This window comes from Lissotriton vulgaris, chromosome 6 (genome assembly GCF_964263255.1).
Source record: "Lissotriton vulgaris chromosome 6, aLisVul1.2, whole genome shotgun sequence".
Lineage (NCBI taxonomy): Eukaryota > Metazoa > Chordata > Amphibia > Caudata > Salamandridae > Lissotriton > Lissotriton vulgaris.
The window spans coordinates 687,028,286-687,055,996 of record NC_141694.1 but is presented as its reverse complement, the minus strand read 5'-3'; the positions used below and the strand labels follow the sequence as shown (position 1 = coordinate 687,055,996).

The following is a 27,711-nucleotide window of genomic DNA, read 5'->3' as shown; positions in this document are numbered from 1 at the left end:
AGTCGCTGTTATTTTTGCATCTAGTGTGGCCTTGTTCGCGTCTGTGATGCTATGAGGAGCAGCGGGTCTAGGAAGTGGATTATCTTCTCCTGTCAGAGATGCGGCGGGGTGCAATACACTGCGGTGTAGTGGTTTTGGAAAGCAGTAAGGATGTCTATTAGGGAACGCACTAGGTCCCCGGAGGGAGTTATTATCTCAGTGATGGGTTTGGTGTTTGTATCCTGCTTTGCTAACCATCCAAGAATTGTGCCCGTCTTGTCCCGATCTTTGTGCATGCGAGTGGCGTAGGCATCTAAAATTGTATTTGCGCAGGTCCGCTAGAGCAGAGGAATATTGTGCTTTAGCCTCCGCCACTTGGGCTAATGTAGCCACGTCAGCGTCTTCCTGTTTCGTAAGTGTTGCCAGCTTGCGTTCAGTGTCGATGAGTGTGCGTTCCAGTGTGCGGCGAACCCCTGCTATTTGTTTAATGCATTCTCCCCGAGCCACTATCTTAAAAGCATCCCTTTCGACTAATCTAGAGAAGGCGGATCCTGTATTGTGAGTGAAAAATTCCTGAATGCTTTGCGCATCGTCATGCCTGAATACCTGGTCCGTCAGACAGACCCTGGGGAGGCTCCATGTCGGTACCGGGGGGTGGGGAGGTTTCCATTGTACGCGCAATATGTGTGCATCGTGGTCAGAGAGGACACGGCCCAGATAATCCGTGTGTTGGACTTTAGGGATCAGTGACGGGGTGCATAAGAATCTATCCAAGCGGACTCGTAGGTTGTGGGGAATGGAGTGAAATGAATAAAGTCGTGTGTGAGGATGATGCGCTCTCCATGCGTCTTCCAGCGCCCAGTGAGCAACCCAGCGGCTGAAGCGTTCCGTCTGTTTAAGGGCCGGAGAGTGTGCGGGGGGTGAGTGTGATCTATCAAGAGTAGTGTCAAGCACGCAGTTATAGTCACCCCCCAGGATCCCCGGGATGGACGTAAATTGGGCCAGAACGCTAGTGAGGGAATCCAAGAACCAGTTTTGTTCGATATTGGGCGCGTATGTGCTGCCCAGCAGGATAGGTTGGCCATCGAGCACCCCCTCCAACAGGACGTATCTGCCCTCCCTGTCCACCACTCCACACGTTTCCAGAAAAGGAGTGCCCGGGCGAATCCAAATTAACGCACCCCGTGCAAAAGCTGAGTATGATGTGGCACATATGGTGCTGTGCCACCGGGTTCGTAGTTTGTCAATTTCTGGTGCTGTGATATGCGTCTCCTGTAGGAGTGCAATGTCCATTTGTTGGCGTTTAATATAGGCATATGTGGCGTATCTCTTACGTGGTGTGTGGAGGCCCCTTGCGTTCAGGGTTAGGATGCTAACGTCAGCACTTGACATTGGGAAGTCTGAGAATCACGGCTTGCGCCCCGTAGTGTGACGCTGAGTGGCGAGGACAGATGTGTCGAGGTGGTCTAGCCCTGTGGTCCCCGCATATGTCTGACATCTCCACCCACCAAATTATGCTGGTGTCCCTGAAAGTTGTGCCCCCTATGTGGTGTAGGGTAGACGCAAACTGGGGAAACAGAACATGTAACTGGTGGGGAAACAGTCCCAATACCTGGGACGTATCGGCGGATTCGACACGTCCAAACGAGCTCCCATGTAACCGGAGAGCGAACAGTAAATGCGTGGGGGTGGTAGCTCGCGCCTGCGAGGCTTGGTCTGCTGGGGCGTTGGAAGGATCATTGATCGTCGAGTGAGATGGTAGTGAGTCGGTCATCTTGCGGTGCGAGATGGAGGCCGCCATTGTTTGGGAAGGGCCGCTTCAATTAGTCTATCTAGTCAGAGTAGTGCTCAGCCTTCTTTGTGCGGTCCCTCAGGGTATAGCGTCACCAGTTCGAGGAATAGCCGGGGTCAAGGTGATGGAGTTAGCAGTGGATCGGGCTTCATTGCTGTCATCGTCGCTCCCGGACGAGAAAAGGTGGGGGATCCCCTTAACATCCTCTTCGAGTGGGGGGGGGTCCCTAAATCAGTCACTGCTTGGATGGCCTTGCGACGTTCCTGTATGATTTATTCCAGGTCGGGGGAATCAGTCGTGCAGCGCCCCGAGGACTCTCTCCAGGTCTGGCTTCTCTGCGTTTGTGGTGGCTGTGTGGCACGTTTCCTGTTACGTGTTAGCCTTTGGGTGCGCCCACGTGGTGCTTCCGTTGTAGGGTCTAACGTGCAGTGGCGGTCCGCCCAATCGCATGCATCCACGGCGGCGGAGAAGAAGTGTTTGGTACCTGCGTGGATCACCTTGAGACGGGCAGGATACAACAGGGAGTATTGAATGTCATTTGCCCGCAACCGGCGCTTTACCTCGAGAAAAGAGGATCTCAGCTTCTGCACCGCCCTCGCGTAGTCCGGGAAAATCATGACGTGTTTGTTTTCCACTTGGAGTGGGCTTGCGCGTCTGGCGGCCCGCAGCACCGCATCACGGTCCTGGAAATGGAGGAATTTCGCCAGAAGTGGACGCGGTGCGTTGCCGGGTGGAGGTTTGCCAGCAGGCAACCGGTGAGCCCGCTCTATGGAGAAGAAAGTGGTGCGGTCCTTGGTTGGGGTGAAAGATTTGACCCACGCCTCCATATATTCGGTTGGGTGTGTCCCCTCAATCCCCTCAGGCAGGCCTAGCACGCGGATGTTACAGCGCCGGGAGCGCCCTTCCAAATCGTCAATGCGCTCCTCCACTGTAGTCAGTCGCCCCAGAACTGTGCGGATCGTTTGTTGTTGTGCTGTAAGAGCGGGCTGCATGTCTGCGAGGGATTTTTCCCCCTCCTTCACCTTGTCCGCCAGCTTTCGATGGTCATCGCGGATAAGGCTTATGTCTGTAGTCAGGGTGCCCAAGCATTCCTCCATGGAGGCCCGAGAGAGTTCAATGGCCGCCAGGACTTGGTCTAGTTAGTCCGAGATGGTTGGGTCTGGCTGGGTCATGGGCGCTTTGGTGAGTGTGTTGGTGCGAGGTTGATTTTCCGGTGCCGTTTCTGGGACCGATGTCTGCTGCGTGGGCCTGGGCTTCCCCATACTGCCACTCTGGGTGCACAGTCTCTCACCTGGTAGTGCAGGCAGTGGGGAGTGAGTCAGAACTAGGGGCTCTCGCGAGGCTGCTGCCCCGTTTGTAGACCGCTTAGTATAAGGGGCGTAATGAGTTCGCAGGTCACCCACGCCCCTGCGGGGCTTGTCCTGTCGCACCGCCAGTCGTAGTAACAGCCCGGATCTCAATGCGGTGCTTGGTTCAGCGAAAGGTGTCAGCTTCCTACCTTGTGTGGAGGCTCTCCACGATCTTTGCGTTCGTGGTCAATAATCCCTGTGGCGCCGTGGAGGGGGGTGTCCAGATGCCCACTGGTGGTCCAATCTGTGATGTCTACAGTTGAGGCGTCTAAAGCGTGCCCTCGTATGGGTGGGGTTGATGTGGTAAAGCAGTGGAGGCCGAGTTATAATGCCTGGGCTGTCCCTGCAGGCGCCATAGTGAGGTCAGGCGTGGACTGTCCCACCCCTCGGTTCGCGGTGGCGAGCAAGGGTGAAGAGGGTTGGAGGGCCGATGGATAGCAGGTGTCAGCGTCTCGCTCACCTCCGGAGTAGCTCACATCCAGGCAGTAGGTGATCTGGTCGGTAGGCGCCATCTTAGGGTCAGGCTGTGATTGGCACGATGGGCAGCTTGGGGGGAGTCCTCATGGGGGGGGTCCCTCCGGTCCTCTTGGCCGCAGGATCCGTCTCCCGTGCTGTGGGCAGGGTCACCGCGGTGCAGACACCGATGCCAGTCATGTAAGTGATATTACCGGCGTTAATGCGCCATTCCCGGTCTCCTGGAGCTCCTGGCGTTGCGTCAGTCTGTGATGTGGGGCAAACGCACCACTGCCCTTCGCTCCGCTCGAACTTGTGGGTGTCAGCCGGTCTTCCCGATGGATCAGGTTAGCAGCTCCAGCGACGGGCTCGGTCAGGGCTGGGAGGCCGCCATGTTGGTTCCAGGCCCGGGGTCTGTTTACGCCGCTATCTCCGTGGATTTCGCCGTTCATGGAACTACAGCAACATCCTCGGGTGCAGCTTTAGCTCCGACGTCAGAAACGGCGGCTTACAAGGTCGACGAGATGGTGTAGACTGCAGGGTCGCCCGGTAGCGGATCCTCAGCAGAGCGCGTCCGCCATCATGGCTTGCTTAGCCACGCCCCCCAAGTATTATTTGTTGGGATGTCCCTTTACCCTGTTAACTGATCATGCTCCTCTGGTATGGCCGGCTGGCAACAAGGACACTAACGCAAGGGTGCTTAGATAGATTTTAGCCCTTCAACCCTTTTCTTTCCAGACCCGTCACCTCCCGGAAGTCGCCAGGGCAATACGGAATTCTTGTCTCACTCTCTTGTTTCCTCATGGCCAGATTGGCCAAGCCTGGTTGGGAGGTACTGTGATTGTGTGCCCTAGAAGATGCCCTGAAAGAAAACTGACCCGGGGGTTTAGGACAAAAACAGGGAAAAATTCAAGTGGTTGAGCAAACCACACCACCGGAAGCCTCTGGGTACGCTTATAGGTCTACTGTCTCAGCAGGGAGTGTGGACGACCAGGAAGCAAAACAGGAAGCAGCACAGGAGGAGGAGGACGCCAAACAGCAGAGATTTGAGGAGGAGGCGGACCGCGGGAGTTCAGGAGATGAGAGCGGGAGGCCAAGAGAAGGAGACACAAAGCAGAGTGAGTCAGCTGGACAGCCAAAGCTCCAGGAGGCTAAGGAGCGGAAGAAGAAACCAATCTACTGGCAGTAATGACTACAACCATTGGGGGAGTAGACGCTATACAACAGACCATAGGGAAAGGCGACTTGGACAAGACTGCAATGCCTCGAGGACAGAGTCACTTCCTCAGGAGAGTACCAAAGTTTTTTTTTCGGCAAGTGTTTTATTGGGCACTAAAGCAGGGCTATCTAGTGGGGTTTTAAAGACCAGGAAAGGCCAATGTGGTGTGGTATACCAGGCGTTTTTCTACCCTGACATAGTATGAATGCACTGCACGGGGGAATCAAGGGCCTCTCATAAAACACGGTGCTAGCGGGATTTAATTGCAGGAGATTATACGAAGGTAATATATCTTCCACTCTTCTTTTCTCTTCACAACAATACTGTATCCAGGCACTCAAGGGTCACGGACCCCAAACCCCTTTTCATGCGTCTTCTCCCATTTCGGTGAGGTGGTGGAATGCTGAAACTTGGAGCAAGCCGGAAAATTAAAGTTGCTCCCTATGTATGTTTTCCCTGAAGGCATTTCTGGAGGATGAGTACAGACGGAAAGAGAAGACTCAGACGGACTAACCCCACAGAAGCCATTCTGAAAGACAAGCACCCTACACAATTTCTATGGATTCTAACCCAACCCATTACCTTCTATGTTTATGCAAGAATAAACATTCCCATATCAAAAATCAGTGGTCTGGGTCATCCCTTGAACCTCATTACAGAAGGACTGCCACCAATTGCAGGGTGATGTCTAGGGGAGTCACGGGAAGTTCCCTCCCTTACAAAGAGTGCTTTTGTGTAGTGTTGGGGGTGGTGTTTGATGTGGCGCAGAGTTACTGCACCTGCTGATAGCTCCTTTGCCTCTGCACCCATGCCTACAATATGCTGTGGATGCAGAAATTACATGATAGTGTTCCTAAGAACAAAATCATAACCATGCTAGATATCAATATGAGGGCCATGTAAAACACTAAACAACTTAAGACAACACCAAAAAACTACTAAAGCCAATAACACAACAATGCAGAAACAAAACAATAACGCAAGGATAAACATTTCAGAGGAGTGAAGGGTGACAAAAGTAACGTAAGAAAATATTTTTTGATGACAATTACATTTAGCTTTTCATTCTTACTTTCGAAACACATACCTTGATTCAACTGGAAAAGGTTCGTAAAGAAACTTTTTGTAAAAGTCTTTTTTGATGTCATGAACCAGAATAACGGCTTTTCCTTGGTCATCAAACTGAGGTCTGCCAGCACGGCCCATCATCTGCAGCACATCTACGAAATTAAGAAAAAAAGATGGATGTATTTCACCATTGTTACCTTTATAATGTTATCAGGCAACTGTAATCTTAAAGTTCATATTACTTTGTTGTTACTATTCATTCAATTACACAAAGGCATTTACCACACAATCTAAACAAGTATTTGCAATGCAATAGGTCTCGCATTTACGAGAGTTTCGTAAATGCGACACCTATGGCATTTCAACTGCTAGTTTGTAAAAACGCCCATGCGGCAGATATGCTGAAGTCAGAACAAGTTTCATCTGACCCAGCCAGGCCCACATTTCTTATTCCACTGGTAAATTACCCCCGTGTCATATTCGTTTCTGTGCACTGCTTCCCTTTACTTGGGTCCCAAGGGTGTCTTATACGCAGCCGCCTTAACCACATGCGCGCTGCTCTTATTCTGCTTGTATGCTGACTTTTTAAAAAACGCACTTTACATGACGAGCTGGGCTCGTCATCAGTGTTTGAGGAGGCTACACCATGACGAGCCCAGCTCGTCATCAGCCTCGAAGGGGTTAATATCCAGCACACATGTTCTGCTTAGTTTACTAATAATTTACAAAAATTTGGAGCCCATTTGTGAAAACATTTTTGGAGACGCTGTTGACACAAGTTGTTAGCATATATAACTGGCTGAGCTTTGATAAATGAGCACAGTGCTTGCTCCCTTAAAGATACAGGCATCGCGCTGCAGCATGCGTTTCCGATTGCGCGCCGGCTTCGGCCCAATGCAACTTGAAATCTGTATTTTGTGCCCTCGGCATTCATGAGGTAAACAGGAAGCCTTTTTCGCCAACACATTACAAATTGCCTCATGCAAAACAGCTGGAAAGCAGAGGTGTTCAGTTGCCATCAAAAGCACAATCCATCCGCGTCTTCATTATAAACTGGAAGCAGGACTTTCAGACTGAAGCAGACGCTGGTTTTGAAAACTTTTTCTTCAGCACTTAATTTGTATAATCCTATGTAATAAAATAACTAATGGGGACTAAAAGAAGAAGGTCAAAAAATACACGAGTAAGGCACAGAGAAAGTGTAAAGAGAGACTTCAGAAAGAGGGCACCCAAACAGAGTCAAACAAGCGATAGCATGGCGTGTTGTCCGTAAATAGTAACCTGACCCACGAGGAGAGGATTGCAGTTGCCACCCTGCGCGCCACCGCTCGCTACCGCAAGCAAAACGCTGCGGGAGTGAACATTTGCAAAAGAGGTGGGACATGCGCCAACCTTTAGTCATTTGCAGGCTACAATAACAAAATGACACAGCCAACAGCCAACCCAATGCGTCGGGGGAGTCAGAGCCACACAAAATAGTTTAGAGTGCGCTGGCTCAGGCTCGATCTAAAAACATGCAGTGCATGCCTCAAAACATGCATAACCACTGACTCCATCCAAATAGGATAGTTTTTGGCTCACGATCCTGGTACTATCCTCTATTATGCTGATTAACTATATATTTGTTATCATCTACGGCAACCCATGAAATTCTAAGGATAATGACCACCCCTGTACTCTGCGCTGTTGTGCGTCACCGGTGGGGAGGGGGGGGGGGTTTAGGGGTCTGGAGATTTCCTGTCTACAAGCAAAACAGGCACAATTTTTATGTTTTCACAATACTTCACAAAACAGTCTTTAAATTAAAATGTTTGCTCCCCTCTGGCAGTATTGTTCATGCTTACAAAGAAGCTCTAAATATTTGCAGCACACCCAGTTAAAAACTGCTCCAACAGCACTTGGAAAATAATTTGCGTACAATGTGAAACGATTGCTGCAAAAATGTGTGAGAAAGAACTTTTGCACCTTTTTTAAATAGGTGCAAAAATGGATTGGTTTGTAAATATCAATTACACATTTTTGACCAAGGTACAGATATCTATACTTAAGATTTCTTGCTTATCACTACAAAAACAAGAGCTCACCCATTTTAATCTGCACTTGGTCAACTCTGCTTTACATTCTATTGTCTGAAGTGATAAAAATGACTTGTTTATTAATGTTTTAATGTATTGAATTTCAGTAGGCCAACTCATTCACACGCCCAAAAACTATAAAATAAATTAATGAGTCTAGGTCAAATAGGGGAATGGAGTAGACTTCTTTCTTCAACACTTCTCCCAAAAACTTACAAAAGTAGTACAACTCCACCACCTTATGCCCAAAATTCTTGGACCTGTCCACTTTAATCTTGAGAGGCACCAGCGACTTCTTAAATTGACAGATCCTGCACTGCGTGGACATGGGCGAGAAGACCGTTTAGGCTGTAAAGCTAGATCCTCAAACAGAGAAATGCGCACCTGAGCGGTGACATTAAGGACATGCCAGGGGCAGGAGTGTCATTCTCAGCTGCGAGACAAAGGACAGATCAAGTCTTTCACTGCAGATTCATTGCCACTTTTTGAATTTCCTTCAGGCGTGATTCCGAAAAAATGAGTACCTTATTAAAACTGGCATTACAACTCCTCATGACAGGGAGTTGCATGGGAGCATTGAGGAATCTGCCTCTAGATGGCATATCAACCTGAAGGATCATCACCAAATTAAGTCAATTGTTATTTTGACTGATGCTTCTACCAGCATATTCCTCTTCTCTTGAATCAGTATCCAAGCAGGACCTTAAAATGTGAGATAGTCTCATCAAGAAGTCCTGCAACACATCTGGCAAAATGATAATCCATGTAACAGCAGGATGAAAGAGGCAAGCAGGCCCAAAAGATGGAGGACTGTCAGGGTAGGAAGCGAAGCTCCCTTAGAAAACATCAGTGTTATAGTTTGAATATTTTGAACTCACAGAGGAGGCAGAAAGGCCCTGAGCTGGACAGTGTCCAGCTCCACTTGATTAACAGGAAACATTAGGAGGGCTAGGGATGTGACTGAAAACTTCAGGTCAATGGGCAGGAGATCAAGTCCTTCAGATGGCTAGAGACTAGCACCAATGATCCTATCTCCCAAAGCCACTTATCGACGTATGGCAATACAGAGACCCCAACCACTGACGTCACCTTTGTGAAGACTCAGGGGTTGAAGATACCCCAAACTGGTGAATCTTCAATTCATGGTTGATAGAGCCTACCATTATTTGCATGTCCTCCTGTGTGAAAGTAGGATCGGGTCATGAAAATACACTTTGTGCAAGTCAAAGAACACTATCAAGTTTTCCAGTTCCAAAGCCGAGAGTACTTGTTCAAGGGAAAGTATGTTGAACATCTTCCTTCAGAGGCCATTGTCTTTCTTAGGAACAAGAAAATAACAGGAATAGCATCCATGCCCGGTCCTGTTTTTATGAACTAGTTCCACAGACCCTTTGCTCAACAAAATGAGAAACTTCTGCTCCAGAATGTAGACATGGTGCTCTGAAGCTACAGAGTATGGGTATGAGGTGAAGGGGAGGTAGCATCTCCTGCAAACAAGGGTGTAGCCCTGCTCAACACTTTGGATAATCCAACAGTCAAAGGTGGTGGATTGCCATCATGCCTAATGAAAATACATACACCCTCCCCCTTACAAGCCACATGTGCGCCCTCAAGGGCATAATAAAACAGTTTTGCAGGTGATGCAATGGAGGAGTAAGGAGATGATTTCTGTTGCTAACCTGAACTGAGGTTGGAGCCATCGTGCCTCCCGTAGTTTAAAAAAAAAAATGACTCGCTGTGAGGGTTACTTCTGCCACAGAGCATGCCTCAAGAGTATCACTTGAACTTTTATTAAGGCTGATGATAGCAGTGAGCAGTAGACGCCAGTCAACAGACAGAGCCGTAGACCAACCTTCGAAGGGCATAGCCATAAGATTTGCTTGGATATCTCCTAAATAGCCCATGGTGTTATCTAGACACTGCGGCAAGTGGGGATGGAAACATTATTTGACTGCACCATTGAATATACTGTGCTCAAGACAGAGTGAAGGATCTGTTTGGCTGCATCTTGCACATTGTGTACAAGTTCTGCGAAAGGGTTGTGAAGACGGTCCAGAGCTTAAGGGCTACCATCTGCGGCATCTCCCCCGTAACAGGCCAGGATCCAAGTTGCTTTCGAAGAATGAAGGGTGAGGCTTCCTGATGAAAATACCTTTTTTCCCCATTGACTTTAACCTCTTCAACTCCTGTTTGATATGATTTGGAGGGACAAAGTTCAGGTTCTCTATGGAGAAAGTCACACCTGAACCACAATACTCTCTGGAGAGGGATGAGCAATTCGAATTTTTTGGTTACCAGAAGCTAAACAATGGCAGTAGTGACCTGGTAGTTCCCCGCAGGGACAGACTGTGGTTTGTTAAAAAGGACCAAAATGAGATCCATCAGTGGATGGTTAAAGAGAAGCAAGGGTTTAATCGAGGCAGATACTGATTGTAGGATTTCTATAAGAAGGCTGGCCTTATTCCTTTCCACAGGCAATCCAAGGATTTCTGCAGCCTTGCACCAAGTTACTTACTTTCGGTAACGCTCTTTTTGGTGGACACTCCATCTACCTGGAGGGTCGATTTGGTTGGTAGTCCCTACCAAACCAAACTATATTTATTCATTACAAATAAAATGGGACTTATCAAGTGCCACTTTACAGCATGGGGCATACAGACAAATCAGGCTACAATACACCTTCAGTATGTCTCTATCTAGGATATCATATAAGAGAATATGGTCAGCGTAGGATAAGAAAGCATGGGTAGATTGGTTCTATATTGGCACTTGCCCAAAATGAAACATTTGTACTTGAATGCCATTTTCACAAAAGAGACCGAGGAAAAAAATAATGCCTGGATTAGCATATTACTCCAGCTTTGAGAGACAGGTTAACCCACTAGATAGTGCCACGTATATCCCAATGGTGGAGCAGAGAAGCAGCTGTTTTTTTCTAATAAATTAGACTCCAAACTTTGTATGACATGGTTTGCTTATCTTATTACAAGGAGTTTGTTAATCACTCCTCACTCACCACAAATCCCCAAACAAATGACCCCAGATTCCAGTCATCATAGGTGTCCGTATGATAAAGGTAGTTTTCTTTCAAGAAGCATCATGGGATGTTTCTTGTCAATAACCTCTGGAAGCGTATGGTTCTTCACTGCTAAAGGACCCATTTGCCATTCAGAAATAATCCTTACATTTTCGGAGATCCTATAACGAAGTACATCTTTGGGCACGGGTGTAGCAGACCGCAACATGCACACATGCATGCTTCCAATATATTGATATGACTTTAATATCTTCCATATTAATGCACAATACGTTCCTGCAAAAATGTTCAATAAAAGTTATCGGCGAACAAATCAAATGGTAAACACATGCCTAGGAAAATATGACTCTGGCATGTTAAAATACAGAGAAAAAAAACGTTTACATTAACATACACTATTAAACTAGCTTTGTTTAGGGAAGTCAAAATATTGAAAGTGGTCTTTGCGGACGATACCCTCCTGATGTCCAAGACCCCCAAGGGTCTTCAAAAACTACTTGACCGTTTTTCCCTCTTCTGTAAAGATCGTGGGTTAACAGTAAACACATCAAAAACAAAGTCAATGGTTTTATCAACGCATAGAAAGGTTAGGAAGGCTCATCTCACCCTATATGGGTCCCCCTTAGAAGTAGTGAGGGAATTTGACTATCTTGGGGTAAGGTTGTCCAACAATATGAGCTGGGACTCCCATATATCAAAGATGGTATTAAATCTCAAAAGGGTCTCTGGAGCTATATTAAGGAACCAGCGCCTTTCCATTAGCAGACCGGTGGCCCCTGCGTTGGCAGTCTACGAGGGGAAGGCGTTAGCCTCGGCAGTCTACGGCTCCGAACTATGGAGTGCCGAGAACACCAAGGCCTTGGCTACTGCGGAGAATAAGTTCATTAGGGACTTAGTCTCACTCTCAGTCTCAACCCCCTTGTTACCACTATTTTTTGATATGGGTAAAAAATCAATTACAGATAAAGTCCAACTAAGGCCGCTGTTATACTGGGTACGCCTTAGAAGGACACAAGAACTAGCACAATATGTTCGAGTGTTGGACGAGTTAATTTCCCTAAATGTCGCAAATAAAATAACGTGGCTAAACAAGCTCAAAACGCTGGGAATATCTATAGGTTTGGGAGAGTCTTGGGTCTCACAATGCCTCCGCCAAACAAGTTGTTAAAAAACTTTATTGGGATTGGGTTGAGGCTAAGGTTAATTCTAACTCAAATCAGGGAACCCTGACGTCCAACTTTTTGGATCATAAATCCTCGAGGAAGCTAGAACCTTTTCTGGATTTCATCCAATTACCTAGAGATAGAACTTTGTTTTTGAAACTACGATATGGTATCCTGCCCCTAAAAAATTTAGGGAGGGGTGGAAGATCAAGTGAGGGCATGACTTAAATTGTCCCGGCTGCCCATGTCCAGAGGAAACCCTTGGCCACTTTCTGTTTGCATGTACAGCTTATAAGCATGTTAGAGCTAAATGGTTGAAACCAGTATGCAGGGAATTGGGAGTGAAGGATCATAGATCAGCCCTGCGTATTATTTCAACTAATACTGCCTCCATGCTTATTATCTGCGGGGTTGCCAAATATCTAGCGGGTGCTTGGTTAATTCGCTCAAGGTTGTTGGGCAATGTATAACTCTCTTTTTAGAAAGAATGTACTGTTTTTAACTTTGTTTTATCCTTGCTGTTCTGGATGGAATTGTAGTACTATCGGATGGATTGTTTTATGTATTTCTTAAATGTTTGTACTTTTATGATATATATCTATCGAATAAAGTATTACGAACATTAGGATGGTTAATCATCGGAGAAGTGGAAGCCATTTTTGCTGGTTGATTGATACAGCACCCAAAAAATATATGGGTACTTGTGCAGAATCTCAAATCAGCCTAATCTAAATTAAGAGGAACAGGATAGGTATCAATGCACTTGGCTACAGCGCCAAATAAAAGCACAATCTGCGAACAATCATAAACAGTTTGTGACAGAAACCAAAAAGGAATCTTAGAGTATTAAATTGTTTTGCAACTTTTATATCACTTACTATGTGGAGCACTGAAGTGATTACCTTCATGGGCATCGCGTATAGGGTTTGTGGTTGGAAATGTATTGTTTTTGTTTTGATTCAGTGAGGGAAGTGTGTTCATGTTGTGCATGAGGACCTAGGTCCTGTTATCGTGTTGTGTGACACAGCGCTTAGTAGTGTAATGGATGAAGAAGTGTGAGAGATAGGAGCGCAGTTTACGGTTTTCAGTAAGCTGGCAGCTTTCAGCCGCTCCACATGTCCATTTTTTTTGGTATTTCTTATGTTCGTAGTCCATTTAGCAGGTTATTGATCTAGGTAGAGCATTCTGAGATTTTTTTTTAAAGTTTATGTTTCTGAACAAGCATAAGTTAAGGGAGAAGTGGTGGAGAGATCCGCTCGGATGGACTTTGGTAATATCATCCCAGCAAATCTCTTCAGCTATTCTGTACCTTTAGTTGGGGATGGCTGGTTTATTGCTGGGTAATGGTATAGTACTGGGCGACGGATATTACTCTTAGCAGTTTTGTTGTATGCGAGTGTAAAACTGTCAAGCAGTGAAAGAGAATTATTATGGGGTGAGTATGTGGGTTAACCGCTAGGGCGGTGGACCTCAAATCTGGGGAACTGGGTTTGAGTCTTGGCAGGGACGCTCAACATCCTGTGATTCTTGGCAAATCACTTAATCTCCCCATGCCTAAGAAAAAATGAACTTGTCCTGATGTAACGCAACTGGTGCTCATGTAAAGTGCTCTGATACCGGATACCATCGGGTCAAGTTTGCGCTATATAAAACTCTGGAGGAAAAAAAAAACTTAAGCAGCCTGTAGGAACTACAATTGATTGTGTTAATGTGATGTATGAATTGTATTGCAATTGCAATTGCAATTTTTAGCACCTACTACCCCTGATGAGGCATTGTGGTGCTTTTACGTTGGACAGCACACTGCACGGGGCCCCAGGGTTAGTGGGACTTTTTTGGGGCAGTTATTGATGGTTATTGGGATTAGTCTTGTGCTCTACAGGAACCATTCTGTGCCTTTACTCCAGTGTCTATGTGGTACATTACATTTTTGGAAATTAGGTTTGATTTTTAGCAGGAGTGGGGGATACGGGAGTTTCATGCATTTGTTGGCGGTATTAATAGATAAGCTACAGCAGATTGTGGGTTGTTAGGGTGCAGAGTATGACTTTTAAAGAAGAGGTTGTGATCTTTAAAATAAGATGTGGGTAATTTGCAGAGATACAATGGTACGGATTAAGAGAAACATGGATGTGATTTAGAGTAGTATGTACTAAGAGAGCGGGGGCATGCAAAGGATGTAAAGGAAGGAGAGAGCAATTTGAAAGAAAGCAAGTGTTGAAAGTTGGAAGTTTTAAGCCAAAGTCAGTTTTCAAGCAGGGTTTTTAGGAATACAATGGAGTCTTTTTGAAACAGTATGCAAACTTGTAGTAAGAAAAAATATTATTTGCAAGTATTGCACTATCATTTTAGGCCATAAAAACACCACTGTGCAGACAGACCACCATCACCCATGTATAAATATTATTAAAACACGCTACACAACGTAGCAACGTAGGCCCCACCTAACTGAATAGTCACACCTCCTCCCACCAGACACCTCTGCTCAGCAGGACTCCTAATCGCAGACATCCCATGCATACATTAGTGGATTTGTGTATAGTAATGCTTCTCAGGGCCTGTTGCACATGAGGGGGTGGGGAGAATAAGCTTCATGGCTCAGTTAGCTAAAGGCCGGCTACCTAAACATGCAGTAATATGCTGGTCACAAGTTTGTTAGCCCCCAAAGTTGAATCCGTTTTCAAGTCTCATCAGGTCAGTAAAATGATCCTATTACATTTAATAGTAGTAAAACCTGTCCTTTATAGAGGTGACAAATGGGAGAAGTGTGGTAAGAAGAGCTATGAAAATACGAGTTGTTATTATTATAGTTGGCTGCTTTTAAGGCACTCCAAAACTGCAGCAACACGAACATGACAAACATAATATGTTTTTCATGTTTAAAAGGTTCATATTAGAGCCTCTTTGCTGGTGTCCCCCACTGAAATGACGTCACTCTACATGGATACCCTCACTACCACCCTCTCACTGGTGCCCCCTCTCAAATGTATCTATTGTATAGCACTACTCATCCCAGTGTAGAGGGTCAGAGGGCTTAACATCGCAAACATCATACAAAGTTTGTTAAACAATGTATAGGAAATGTTACTTAAGACAATGAGGACGACCATGTGTAAGAGTCACATGTCATCCACACTGGTAGGTATTAGATGTTAAGAGTGCATTTTGGAAAAACAAAGTGGCAGATTTAATAAGTTTTCCCACAGTACAACAAACAAAGTTGCTGCACTGTTTTGCATGAAATGGAGAGAGCACAACACCACCAAATCTACTAAGATATATCAGCACTAGAGGAGAGACCAACAGCACCATATCACAAGAGATATTATGCTGCTGTGGTCTCTCCTCTAGTGCTGCCGAACCTTAGGCTGCCTTGCGCCAATATACACAGCCTTGCACTGTAGTGCAAGGGTGTGTGCATGCTGTCAAGCATATTTTTTTAATACTTTTGGCACATAATTATTTGCCTCGACAAAGTTAAACAGGTTACCACTTTGTATGTGTGTTGTAAGGTGAAGCACACGTGGAAAGGTTTAAAAGATTTGGAGAAAATAAATATTTACGCCAACTTTACACGTGCATTAAGAAGCGTAATTTTTGGATGCATATCCCTTTCAACCAATGTAAGTTTATTAGAATCAAAATCTTTGGGTGGGTGCAAAGGCACGTCTCCTGGGTGCAAAGGAGCGCACAGTGCCACTTTGTGTTGCTTTAGGGCTACTTTCCAACCTATTTTAGGATTTGCACTGGAAAGTAAACCCCCAAAACAAAACTTTTGTGATGCAAACTAGGCGCAAAGTGTTAGAAAATCCGTCCCATGAACTTAAGATTTGAAATGTAACACAATTGGGGGTGATATTACTAATAAAATGGTATTACTAGCCAAAGGAACCCTTTTGAGCAATCTTAGAATAACAACAGAATGAGGAAAAACAATAAGGTTCTAAACATTTGCTTGCAATCTGCATGCAGTGCTTTGATGCCAGCTCATATCGCAGCGTGCTATATTACAAGAATTGTAACTTACGAATTTCAAGTAACAAAAGGTTTTCTGTGGCAAAAGCAGTAACCCACTGAGCTAGCTACATAACATTTAAATCTGCGAGCTGCATGATACACTTTGTGCTTTGCAGTGGGAACATTAACCCTATTTTATCACGAGTCAGATCTGTGAGTAGACAAATCACTGATTTCTCCATCAAGTTCATTAATCACCAGAGTTATCACGCCTTTGTTATTATCCCCTGATGAGTGTACACAAAGATCTTGCAGGCTGCTCCTATCTCGCATCAGCCTGTCATGCAACGTGTGCCCCCTCGGAACCAGTCGCACCACCCTAAAGCTGGCACTAATGGGCCTCACTGAGGCAGAGCACCCTCTCCATCCTCCTGTGTCTCCCGACCGGAAGTTAACAGTGGCCACTTTAACAAGCTCCGCCCAGACTAACACTGTGGCTGGAGACGGACATGGGTTGCGGGCAGAGGTATGCCCAGAAACTGCCCTGTCTTTGCGGCGCCACGGGACGAGCAGATACTTCTCCCCTAGCGTCTTTTCTGCCCTTCCAGGTCCTTGCGCACCCCTCTAACACTGCCCCTGACCCACAAATCAAAGCAGCTGGTAAATGTCAGCGGAAATGACCGGTTATGATAATGTGGCTCAGAAATGGCGGCCGACTCATTTCGAAGCCCTATATCTGCAGATATAACATGTGGCAAAGCAGATGAGCGGGAATCTACTTTCATGGTCGCCTTATCCCTCTCACCAAACAGGGCCCTGAAGAATGTGGAACGGAACATTAAAAAACGTAATCACTTCCGCCACCACTCATGGAAAGTGCTTGCTTCCCTGGGCCTTGACAGATAATTATGAATTACAAAATGTCTGCTCTAAAGCCAGTAAACATGCAAAGCATTAACTATAAATACCTGTGATTGGGTAGTCCACGTAGCGCCTTGTTTTCCCATCGTAAAACTCTGTCCCTTTCACAATTACCAAATGTGCTGGAAAATTCACACCCCAAGCTAATGTGCTTGTCGCAATTAGAACCTAATGCGGAAAAGAGGTTTAATGAGGTTTAGGTAACAAGATAATTGCTTTTGACACATGTTCCCACCTCATTGTTTGGCCCTCACACCCACCTGAATTTTGACGTTGACGAACAGCTCCTCCACGGTCTTCCGGTCCCTCTCGTGCAGCCCGGCGTGGTGCATGCCTATGCCGAAGGCGAGCGTCAGCTTCAGGTTCGAGTCCCGCAAGGTCACGATGATATCGTTCATCTGGAAATGCAGAAGATTAACATTCTTACTAGGGAGCATTTTTGTAAATTTTTGGATTTCAAAAAATGTGACTATTCATGTGTGTCGAGAGCCACGGGTCTAATTCCTTATGAATTTTCATGCAGCCAGCTCCCCGTTCTTTACCAGTGAGGTCAGGCTGACCTACAGAATGCGCTATTCCAGCGAGTTCAAATTTTGAGAAATTAATTAATTTGGCTATTATTTCCAGAGTTTTTTTCAATTTCCCTGAAGTAAATCGGACACATTTCATCTGAGAATCGCCTTCAATTCAGATATTGGTTGCCGACAGAACACATCAGCACTTAATATTCCAGATATCAATCAGATATAACTGTATTTCAGTGAGGCGGTTCCTCAACAGGCAATTCTGTAAAAACAGTCTTCTAGAATACTTACACCTCATGAGGATGCAATTTACGGCATACACTATGAAACTCCTTTGTCCCGCCTCTCAGTATTCCCTTGGGATAGAGCATGCTACATTTTCTAACATTAATATATTTTTTTCGAACCGTAATTTGTTGTAAAACAATCATGCAGAGAATATTGACAAGCAGTTCACTGGCGCGATACAGAGTAAGTGGACATGTCGAGTGTGGATATCTGAACGATAATGCAATTAGTAAGGGTAACAAGTAGGCATGTAGCGCAGACAGCAGTCCTGACAACATGAAAGATCACCATTACATCAACCGAGTGGGTGTCACTCCCTTAGTAGGGAGCGGGGTCTCCTGCAATTTGTCCAACCAAGTGCAGAGGCAGACAAACCCAGGCATAGCCTACCCAGTGTGGGAGAACATAGGGTTTCACATCACCCATTCATTGAGCTATCTCAACAGACATCCTCACCTGTTGCAAACCCACTCACGAAGCTCGCACTTTTATACTTATTGCCCGCTCCTTCTCTATAAATGACTGAGTAGCTCTGAGCGAAACACTCCTTTAGACTTAACTCGCACTTTTCATTCCTACAATTTCATTCTAGATCTCTTTTTATGTCTTGTCTACTAGAAAGTGCATATATCTTGCAAGATGTATTATCAGCGTACTATTGGGTTAGACCCCGACCTTTGCTACTCCCTGGTCGGTTTCAGTTTCATAGGCCAAAGAGTTTCCTCCCAGTTATGGATCACACTCCAACTCAGTCAAGTCAATGACATGATTGGTAACTCACTTCTAAATTGGGTACCAACAGGCCATCTTTATCAACAGAAACATAACACTGTATCAAAACTTTGTCATCAAGAATATTTATTTGTTGAAATGTAAACACTTATCATGGCATTCTAATTTCAACAAATCACAGGAAATGACACACATCTATGACAGTTTAATTCACAAAAATGATTTACAACTATTAACAATTTGTGACTGCAAGACTTGCTGCACGGCAATCATTCCCATTCTTGATCTCAGTCTACTTACTTCAGACCCATCTCCCTCTTCTCCTCCCCAGCCAAGGTCATCGAGAAGGCCTCAACGCCCAACTCTCTGTGTTCATCGAAGAGAACCACGTCCTGGGCACCTCCCAATCCAGCTTCCGAAGCAACCATAGCGCAGAGACTGCACTATTCGCCACCACCGACGACATCCGCTCCCTCCTTGACCGGGGCAAAACCACAGCCCTCATCCTACTGGACATCTCGGCCGCTTTCGACACAGTCTAGCAACGCACCCTAATGAAGAGCCTCCTTGACACCGGTATCCGCGACAAGGCTCTGGGCTGGATCACTCCAACCTCAACGGCCGAACAGAGTGAGTAAGATCAGCTGCGGCCCGTGCAGGTAAGAGGGGTAGGGCTGGCTGGCGGGGGAGGGGGGTGTATTTCGACAGCTGCCGATGAGGGAAAATGAATTATTTATTTAATTTTCCTTCATTGTCGTCTGTGGAACTCCCCCCCCCCCACCGCTCTTACCTGCACGGGCCACAGCTGCGTTAGACTACCCCCGTTCCTCTCAGAACCTAGAGATCAGCTGTGGAGTGCCCCAGGGCTTCTCCCGGAGCCTCACCCTCTTCAACGTCTACATGGCCCCCCACACAGCCATCGTCAGAAGCCACAGACTCAAGATTGTCTCCTACACCGACGACACCCAGCTGATCCAGGTTTATGGCCTGATCTGTGTTGATCAATCTTTATTCAATGTATTGTCTTTCCGTCTTTACTGGAGGGCATGTCCCTAGGTTTCATATGAAGATATAAGACACTGAAATGTGTTCTGCAAGTATGAAGACTGGTGCAAATGGTGCCTAGCGTCACATGTTCCTGTATTAAACAAGCACTGCTCCCAAGTATGCCCTTTATATGTTTCCGAAAGCATGCTTTAAGCACCTTGAGAAAAGTGGGAGCCTGTAGGGTGCTTCAAATGAATACGATTCAAATGGTCCTTGTGTTTACATCACATGGCAAGTTCTTCTCCTTTGATGTTAAGGTCCTAATTTAGCTTTGCTTTTCATTTGCAGACGATTATTATAAGATCTACAGCTTTGAGGTACAATAACTAGGTTGCAACTGAGGTTGCTGCTCTTGGAAAACTTTGCATATCCCCAACTAGGTAACCCAGGGTTTCAATCTCTCAAGCCAGTTTGACTACTTCAAATTTGTTTCTTTGCTGGCTTCATGTTTTGATGGAATGCAGTTTCCTGGTTTATCCCTAACTTCCAATAAATTCAACATGTTTCGAGTGCATCAATAGATGTATGTCTCAACTCTAGTAGGCACCTATCTATAGCTTTGTTTTGGGAATCCACATTTTGTTTGGGGATTGGTGGCATTTCAGGCATGTTCTCACTTCCTGGATTTGTGCCGCTGCTGTATATCTCATTGGATATGACAAAATGCAGTGTGTTGCTTTCCTTGTCACCTACTGGTCTCTGCTTTAGCTGCTTCTGCCTCAGTAGTTATGCTAAAGGTTCTCCGGTCAGAGTCCTCAGATTTCACAGGTAGTCACATGCATTTATGAGCAGTGGGCTTGGCTGACAAACCTACATACCCTGTCGTACTTGTATCTACCTATTTTGACAAGGAAGAGGGACAAAGTGGTAACACTTGATATACACAGGGGTAATCTTTAATATGAGTTCTACTCTTCATCGTTCTACAAAGTTTCCTCCCATCTTTTCCTACAGAAAAAGGATTTTTAAGTGAAAGGTTAGCTTTAAGATTTTAGAGCATGTGTGGTTGGCTTAAAGTTTGTCTTAAGAATAAAGGGCAAGCTGCGTTGAATGCTTACCTGTGTTAGACTCACAAAATTGAGAGAATATTTCAATGCAAACAATATTTTGGGTCAAGCAATCAGAGCAATACTGATGGCATCATTACTGAGAGCCATGAATAAATAAAATGCTACTGAACCTCTCTAAGATTCACCCAAAACTCCAATTTGTATTATTTTTTTCAAAAACACAAAGGCATTTATTCTGAGTCTATTGAAATTCTCGATCTGGAAGATAAAATGAATTACTTTCCGAATTTGTATTAATGGATCCTGTGTTATCTCATTCTGAATTACCGCGGTTGTTCCAGGCGTCCGGTATCTGCCACATCATACTTAGGGGAATATATCCATAGTTACAAAGCCTGGCAGAAATCTATGCCATACCAACAATTTCTCAGTAATCCCCATTCTATCAGGGGTTTCTCGAAATTACTAGGAAACTCTGCATCCAAAAATTACCCATATTGGAGTATCTAGAGCTTAGGGTTTGCATATAAAGCATTAGGCATCCTGATGTACTATCAATAAAATAAACAATTTGTAATCAGACAAAAATGGTGGAGCTAAAAACTTCAATAAAACAAACTGAAGTGGAAAACACATATTGAAAAAAATACCCACTTAAGGTGAGAAAGGAAAACAAAGAAATGCAGCTGTAGAGCTCTGCGTGAGAGGCGATTAAATATATTTTCAGATTATTTAATTTACATCCTATTTCTAAAGTCGCGTTTAGTTAGCCATTTGTCTAATAGGGTGCTTTCTCTTACAAGAGAACCACAAGTGGATTCATTAACCAGTCACCTTCCCCCCTTAGCATAAACAAATTCACCTAATAATGGCTGTTACGTCAGAACGGAAGGCTGCTCGGTATCTCCTCATTTCTAAGCAGCTTCTCAGCAACCCATATCTGCAAGCCTCACTGCTTAGAATGGTCTTCTGACTTCCACCATCATCCTTGGTTATATTTTTTTCCTTTGCTGCGGGCTTGTGCCCTGTGGAGCAGTTAGTCACCCACCTACAACGCAGCGCAATTTACCACATGAAAACTGAAGGGCCCTTAGAAGGAGCGCAGGAGCACACGCAGCTCCACTGTCTGTCAAGCAGCAGGTAATCTTGGTCAATGCTGACCCTCCCAGCTTGCCCTGCGCATGAATCAACAGAGTAAACACAACTATTTTACCCACAGACACATATCTTGGGCCTTCTAGTCCCCCTGACCATTCAAAACTCTTTTTTCCCTAGTGTGATGCCTTTTTTACTGGCTTGCTCAAAATAATTTCCGCTAAACTGCAAACCCACCAACCCCCCCCCCCCCAAAATAATCACAATCCTAATCTGTCTTTGACAATAATCACAACTTAAATGTACACACCATTGAAAATGTGTCTCTACTGCCATCACTGTCATTTACCCCTTCAAAAATAAAGCAAGCATCGGTGACTTTAATTACAAGAAACAAAACGAGAAAAAAAATGTCTTTTTAAAATTATTACTGACTAAATCTATAGCATTTCTAACAAAAGTATGCTCACTGTCTGCTCCAATCATCTGCCCCACCACAGTGTCATATTTATCTAACCCCTTGAACAGACTCCAAGTTTCAAAAGTACATACATGAAGGCATGTAAAGGCTCCAGAGCCCACCCAGCAATGCCACTTACCTTCCCACTGTAACACTGGACACTACTTAGACTTCAGTCCGCCCTTTTCCCTTACACTATGATGAATCCCCTATGTCAGTCTTAGGCCCTCCTATCTGAATACTGTTACTTATTTTGGGTACAGGCATTTTTTCCCTGACCGAGGCAATGACAGGGCCAGAAGCCTACATCACTGACCCTAAGGGCACTCACACTCGGTGGCTCTCTGGTGCAATATCTGTGGCTTTACGCCTCATTCGCGGAGCTGCACCTCTCTCTCAGCAGCTCACTCGCCCTCGATGGCTTCCCCGTCCTCTGTCAGTTTCCCTAGTATTCGCCATGTGTTGCTTTCAGCCTTACACATGAAGGCACAAGTGTACATGCCAAGACACGCCGTTTCCCACCTCTCACACATCGATTTACATACAAAAAACACATCTTAATAGAATCTGTCTGTAAAAAACGTATTTATTCAGCTTACCCAGCACATTGACTCACCCTTTCTCTGACTGGCCATCAAGGATTCTAAGATGTGCTCTAAGTGGCTGTACGACATTCTAAAAGGCTCTAAGATTCCGCATCTGCAGCTCAAAGGCAAGGCCTCCAGCAGCTCACTGTGATTGTTGCTCTTAGTCTAATTACTGGTGATGGATTTCTACACCTTCGTTAAGGTATCTTATTAAAAGCTGTCCTAAAATAGAAGCTGGTGGCCAGACCAAGTACCTCCAGCTCATGCTATCAATTCTTCAAAAAAGTACAACAAAAAGAACAGAGAATAGCTTTGGGTCACCTCCGTTCAGCTATTGACTTTAATTCGTTTTTCATGGTTTGCCATTGCTTAGATAGGTTATTCAACAAGACCATAGCATGTTGAGGATGAAGATATTATCCTATTTTTATTTCCATTAGGTTTTGTTGATGGGCCATATAGTGGCCCTCTTGTTATGCAGTATGCGAATGCAACACGTAGCTTCTTGTTGCACTACATAGAAATGCAACAAGTAGCCTATTGTAGCACTACATACAAAAGCAACAAGTAGCCTCTTTAAGCACTACATATAAATGCAACAAGTAGCCTCTCGTAGCACTACACACAAAAGCAACAAGTAGCCTCTTTAAGCACTACATATAAATGCAACAAGTAGCCTCTCGTAGCACAACACACAAATGCAACATGTAGCTGGAGACCCACTTGAGCATTTGTTTTACTGACACATCATTTTAATTGCTGATGCATAGCTTTTTGTTTGGGAAGTCCTTGCTGCTTAGATTCCATAGCCTTTCAACTGGGAAAAGTGCTGGTCAGTAAATGTTATTAGACATTAGTTTCATTTTTATGTAATGATAACATTCGATTTACAGCTTTTTGCTTTGAAAATAAAGAGGTGCAGGTATATAGGCTTTTTTTACCGATGCAAAAAGAATACCGATCCTTAGTCAAAAGAATCTACTCCGCACTATTTTGCCGAGTATAGCTTTTAAGTTCGCCACTTAACGCAAAGTTCATCAACTTTTCATAATACTTATAGTTGTGGTTACAGCTATGCTAATATAATCTAGTTAAACAAATGGACACTATCCCCACATTACATATTGCCATTGCCGTAGCCTAGATAATGCTTCATAATGGGTTTTTATTTACAGATGTTGGGGGGGAGGGAGGGAGCACCCACAAATTAACTTATTACCGAACACTTTCCCTAACAAAAAGCCAGACCTACCTGCTTTGCCACTGCTTGTTTTGTTCTTGTGATCCTTCCAAAATCTAAATGCACTGCAAATGGAGAAAAAAACACTGCGCTCCTAGAAAAGCGAAATTTCTTCAAAGGCCAGCAGTAGTCGCTTTCTCCTTTGACTCGCATATGTAAACTGTTGAACCATTGCCTTTAATAGTAGTGTTTTCTATCTTTTAAAATTTATTGTGCCGCAAAAAAAAGCTTTTGTACAAAGATAGGATTCCATTTGACTAGATACATTACCCAAGGCCTGAAAAGCATTTGAGTCAGAGTATAACTCAAGGGGCCGATGACAAAGCTGGCTCCGAAAGAAAGGAGGCGAGCAGATTGGACGAGAATGAGGCAACAGATTGCGCAGCCCGGCTCTGTCCCTTAGAGTGTGATATATTGCTTCAAGATGCTAAAACCCCTGCTTCCTCCGAGCGTATCTGCTGCGCTGCTTTTCGCATTTCCACAGAATCCTCATTAGTAGTCCTTTCGGCTTTTACACCCCCGAAGCACGTCAGATTTGCACCATATGCCTCTGTACGTTGCCTATCAATTGTCTGCAGTGCCCAATAAAAGGAAGATGCGCCCGGTGACAGATCAAGGAATTTATAAAGCACGGCAGACAAAAATGGAGGCCGGCAACAGATGTTCCCCTAGCCAAAAACATCGACTTTTTCGGATTAATTGCTAATTTGTTCTAGCACGCAACTTCCAGCCCCCCAAAAACGGTCCCGCGCAGTGGGAACGTTAGAAATGACACACTCTGGTACCACAATGTATGTGGCATATATGTCTGCAACGAGGTCAGGGGCTGTGTTAAGGAATAGGCACGGGACGGCACAGTGTCTCCTGGATTGTGCTCGTTTATTGCAGGGCTGGGCTATTGTTTATAAACCCAGTCGAGCTGAGCATATTATTACAAGTTTAAAAAATATTCGTTTCATCATTGATGCATTGCGATGTAGTTATTCAATAAATCACTGCATAACAGTATGCCTCCTTAAGTGGATTATCACTGTTATTCTACAACTTTGTATGCATAAAATATATTTAGTAAAAAAAAAAAGGTTAATGTGACGGTATATTTAGGTGAAAATGTCAGTGACAAAATACAGTTTTGAACAACAAAAAACCCACAGAAATTCACCAAGCATTGCATGGCGGAGGCGCAAGTTTTAGTTAGCTCTGCTAACTACAACTGATGAATTTCCGTTTTTTTTTAAAGTTTAAAACGGTATGTTGGCACTGACAGATTCACCTAACTATAATGTCACCTTAACCTTTGTTTTTGAATTTCTGAGCTTTTTAAAAAAAAAAACAGAATCAGATCTTTTTTATCACACTTAAATATAACATTACTTTATTTAACCTATGTTTTTTTTCAGACAATTTTCAAGTTTTTATTATTTTATCACAAAGTAATATTATATTACCACTGGTAAAGGCAACATCCCGCCACGCGCAGCCTTCAGCCGTATGTGACTGGGGTTTGGCCACAGCGCCTGGCCTGAAGACAACCCCTCGCAGGAAATCAATCCTATGCCATACTCCATGTGATTGGCCACAAGGCCTGGCTCATGGTCAAGCCCTGCAAACAACCCTCAGCTGGCAGCCAACCCCAGCCATGCTTGGCCCTTACTCTGTGGCGTGAGGTTGGCCATAGGGCCTAGCTGAGGTCAACACCCTGCAGGCAGCTAGCTCCCCGCCGGATCCCCTGTTCCCAAGCCACTATTAGCTTTGAGATCCCATACCAGGGACAAATATAATTTTAGTCAGGGGAGGGGGGCCCTGCTGCCCACCGCAAGCCCAAATGAGCCCGGGGATCCCATACCCTGAGGCCTTCCTCTTGTTATCAATCAATCAGGGCTGGTGAAGCGCAACTACTCACCTGCAGCTCTGTTGAGTGCTGGGGCCATCCGAAAGCGCCAATTCTTGAGGTCTTTCCTGAAGCAGTGTGGGAGCTTGGTGGAGGGGGGAGGTCGTTCCAGGTCGTGGTTGTGAGGTAGGAGAAGGATTTTCCTCTCGTTCTGGTCTAGTAGATGCGTGGAATGGTGGCCAGAGAGAGAGGTCAGCTGATCGGAGGTGTCTTTTGGGTACGTGGAAGGAGAGTCAGTTGATCAGGTATGTTGGTCCGGTGTTGTGGAGAGCCTTGTATGCATGAGTGAGGAGTTTAAAGGTTATTCTTCTTTCGATAGGGAGCCAGTGGAGGTTGCAGGGGTGTTGGGTGATGTGGCTTAGAAAGGTGATGTCTAGGATCAATCTGGCTGCGCCGTTTAGGACGGACTGGAGTTTGCAAAGTAGTTTCTTGTTGATTCCGCCATAGAGAGCGGTACCGTAGTCCAGTCTGCTACTGATGAAAGCGTACGTGACAGTTTTTCTGGATTCCGATGAGATCCATCTGAAAGTGTTTTGGAGTATGCGGCGGGTGTTGAAGCAGGCTGAGGATACGTCCTTGATCTGGCGGTTCATTGTCAGCGATGAGTCTAGTATGATGCAGAGGTTTCGTGTGTGGTCTGTTAGGGTGGGGCTGTTTCCGAAGGTGGTGGGCCATCAGGAGTCGTCCAAGCGTAGGGGTTGGAGCCAAGGATGAGGACTTATGTTTTCTTTGAGTTTAGTTTCAAGCAGCTCTTCTTCATTCATGGGGCAACAGCTTTCATACCTTTTTGGAAGTTGTGTCTGGTGTAGTTAGGTTCGTTAGTGAGGGAGAGGATAAGCTATGTGTCGTCGGCGTAGGAGACTATGTTAAGCCTGTGGTTTCTAATGATGGTTGTGAGGGGGGCCATGTAGATGTTGAAGAGGGTGGGACTGAGGGAGGATCCCTGGGGCACTCCACAGTTGGTCTCTGTTGGCTTCAGGAGGCAGGGCGGGAGTCTGACTTGCTGAGTTCTGCCGGTGAGAAACGAGCATATCCAGTCGAGGGCCTTTCCTCAGATGTCAGCGTTGTGAAACCTGGTGGCTAGTGTGCTGTGGGAGACGGTGTTGAAGGCAGCCGAGAGGTCCAGGAGTTATAGGGAGCGGGGCATGTGGCCCCCCATCCTGAGTCTTAAGAGGACCCAGGCCCCCATGGCCCAGGGCCCAAACATACTTGTACTAGGACAGGAGTACATGGCCTCACACCAAGAGCCGAAATGCGCCCCAGGGACCCTTTCCATCTGGGCCATAAATTAACTATAGAAGAAGGTGTGCATGGCCACCGCTTCGAAACTTAAGAAGACTCGGGGTTCCAATCACCCAGGGTCAAAAACATTAATTTTCGGTAAGAGGGCTAGAGGCCCACTTCTCATGCCCAAATAGGCCCCCAACCCAAGGAGTCAACCACTAATAATATGGAAGGGGGACACGTGCGCCTCTCCTTGAGCCTAAGGAGGCTCCAGATTCCCCATCCCCGGGGCAAACCACTAAATTAGGGGAGCATAGCGACATTATTCCCAGGGGCCAAATTATAAAAAAAGGGGAGGGGTGTGCTGCAGCCTCCCTCCCGAGCCTTCTTCATCCCTGGAGACCCTACCCCTGGGGTCAATAACCATAATTACGGGGAGGCGTCAACAGAGTCCCCTCCCCAAGCCTATAGTAACCTTGAGGACTCTATCGCCGAGGTCAAATTTCATAAAAAATGGGAGTGGGCTGCATGGCCATCCTCCCCAAGCCTTATTAAGCCCTGGGAACCCATCTCCTGGGGCTGAATTGTTATTACGGGTGG

At 45.5% G+C, this 27,711-nt stretch overlaps 1 protein-coding gene across 1 annotated transcript in view; it reads right to left on the bottom strand.

The window, feature by feature from the left end:
* ASCC3 (activating signal cointegrator 1 complex subunit 3) overlaps nt 1-27,711 on the bottom strand; it is a 2,217,780-nt gene that overhangs the window by 357,885 nt on the left and 1,832,184 nt on the right. Inside the window, exons 31-33 of the mRNA XM_086926668.1 lie at nt 17,274-17,411; nt 17,061-17,181; nt 5,880-6,012 (exon numbers count right to left, since the gene is read on the bottom strand). Of these exons, the coding sequence (XP_086782794.1) occupies nt 5,880-6,012; nt 17,061-17,181; nt 17,274-17,411 (392 nt within the window). The remainder of the gene's footprint in view (nt 1-5,879; nt 6,013-17,060; nt 17,182-17,273; nt 17,412-27,711) is intronic.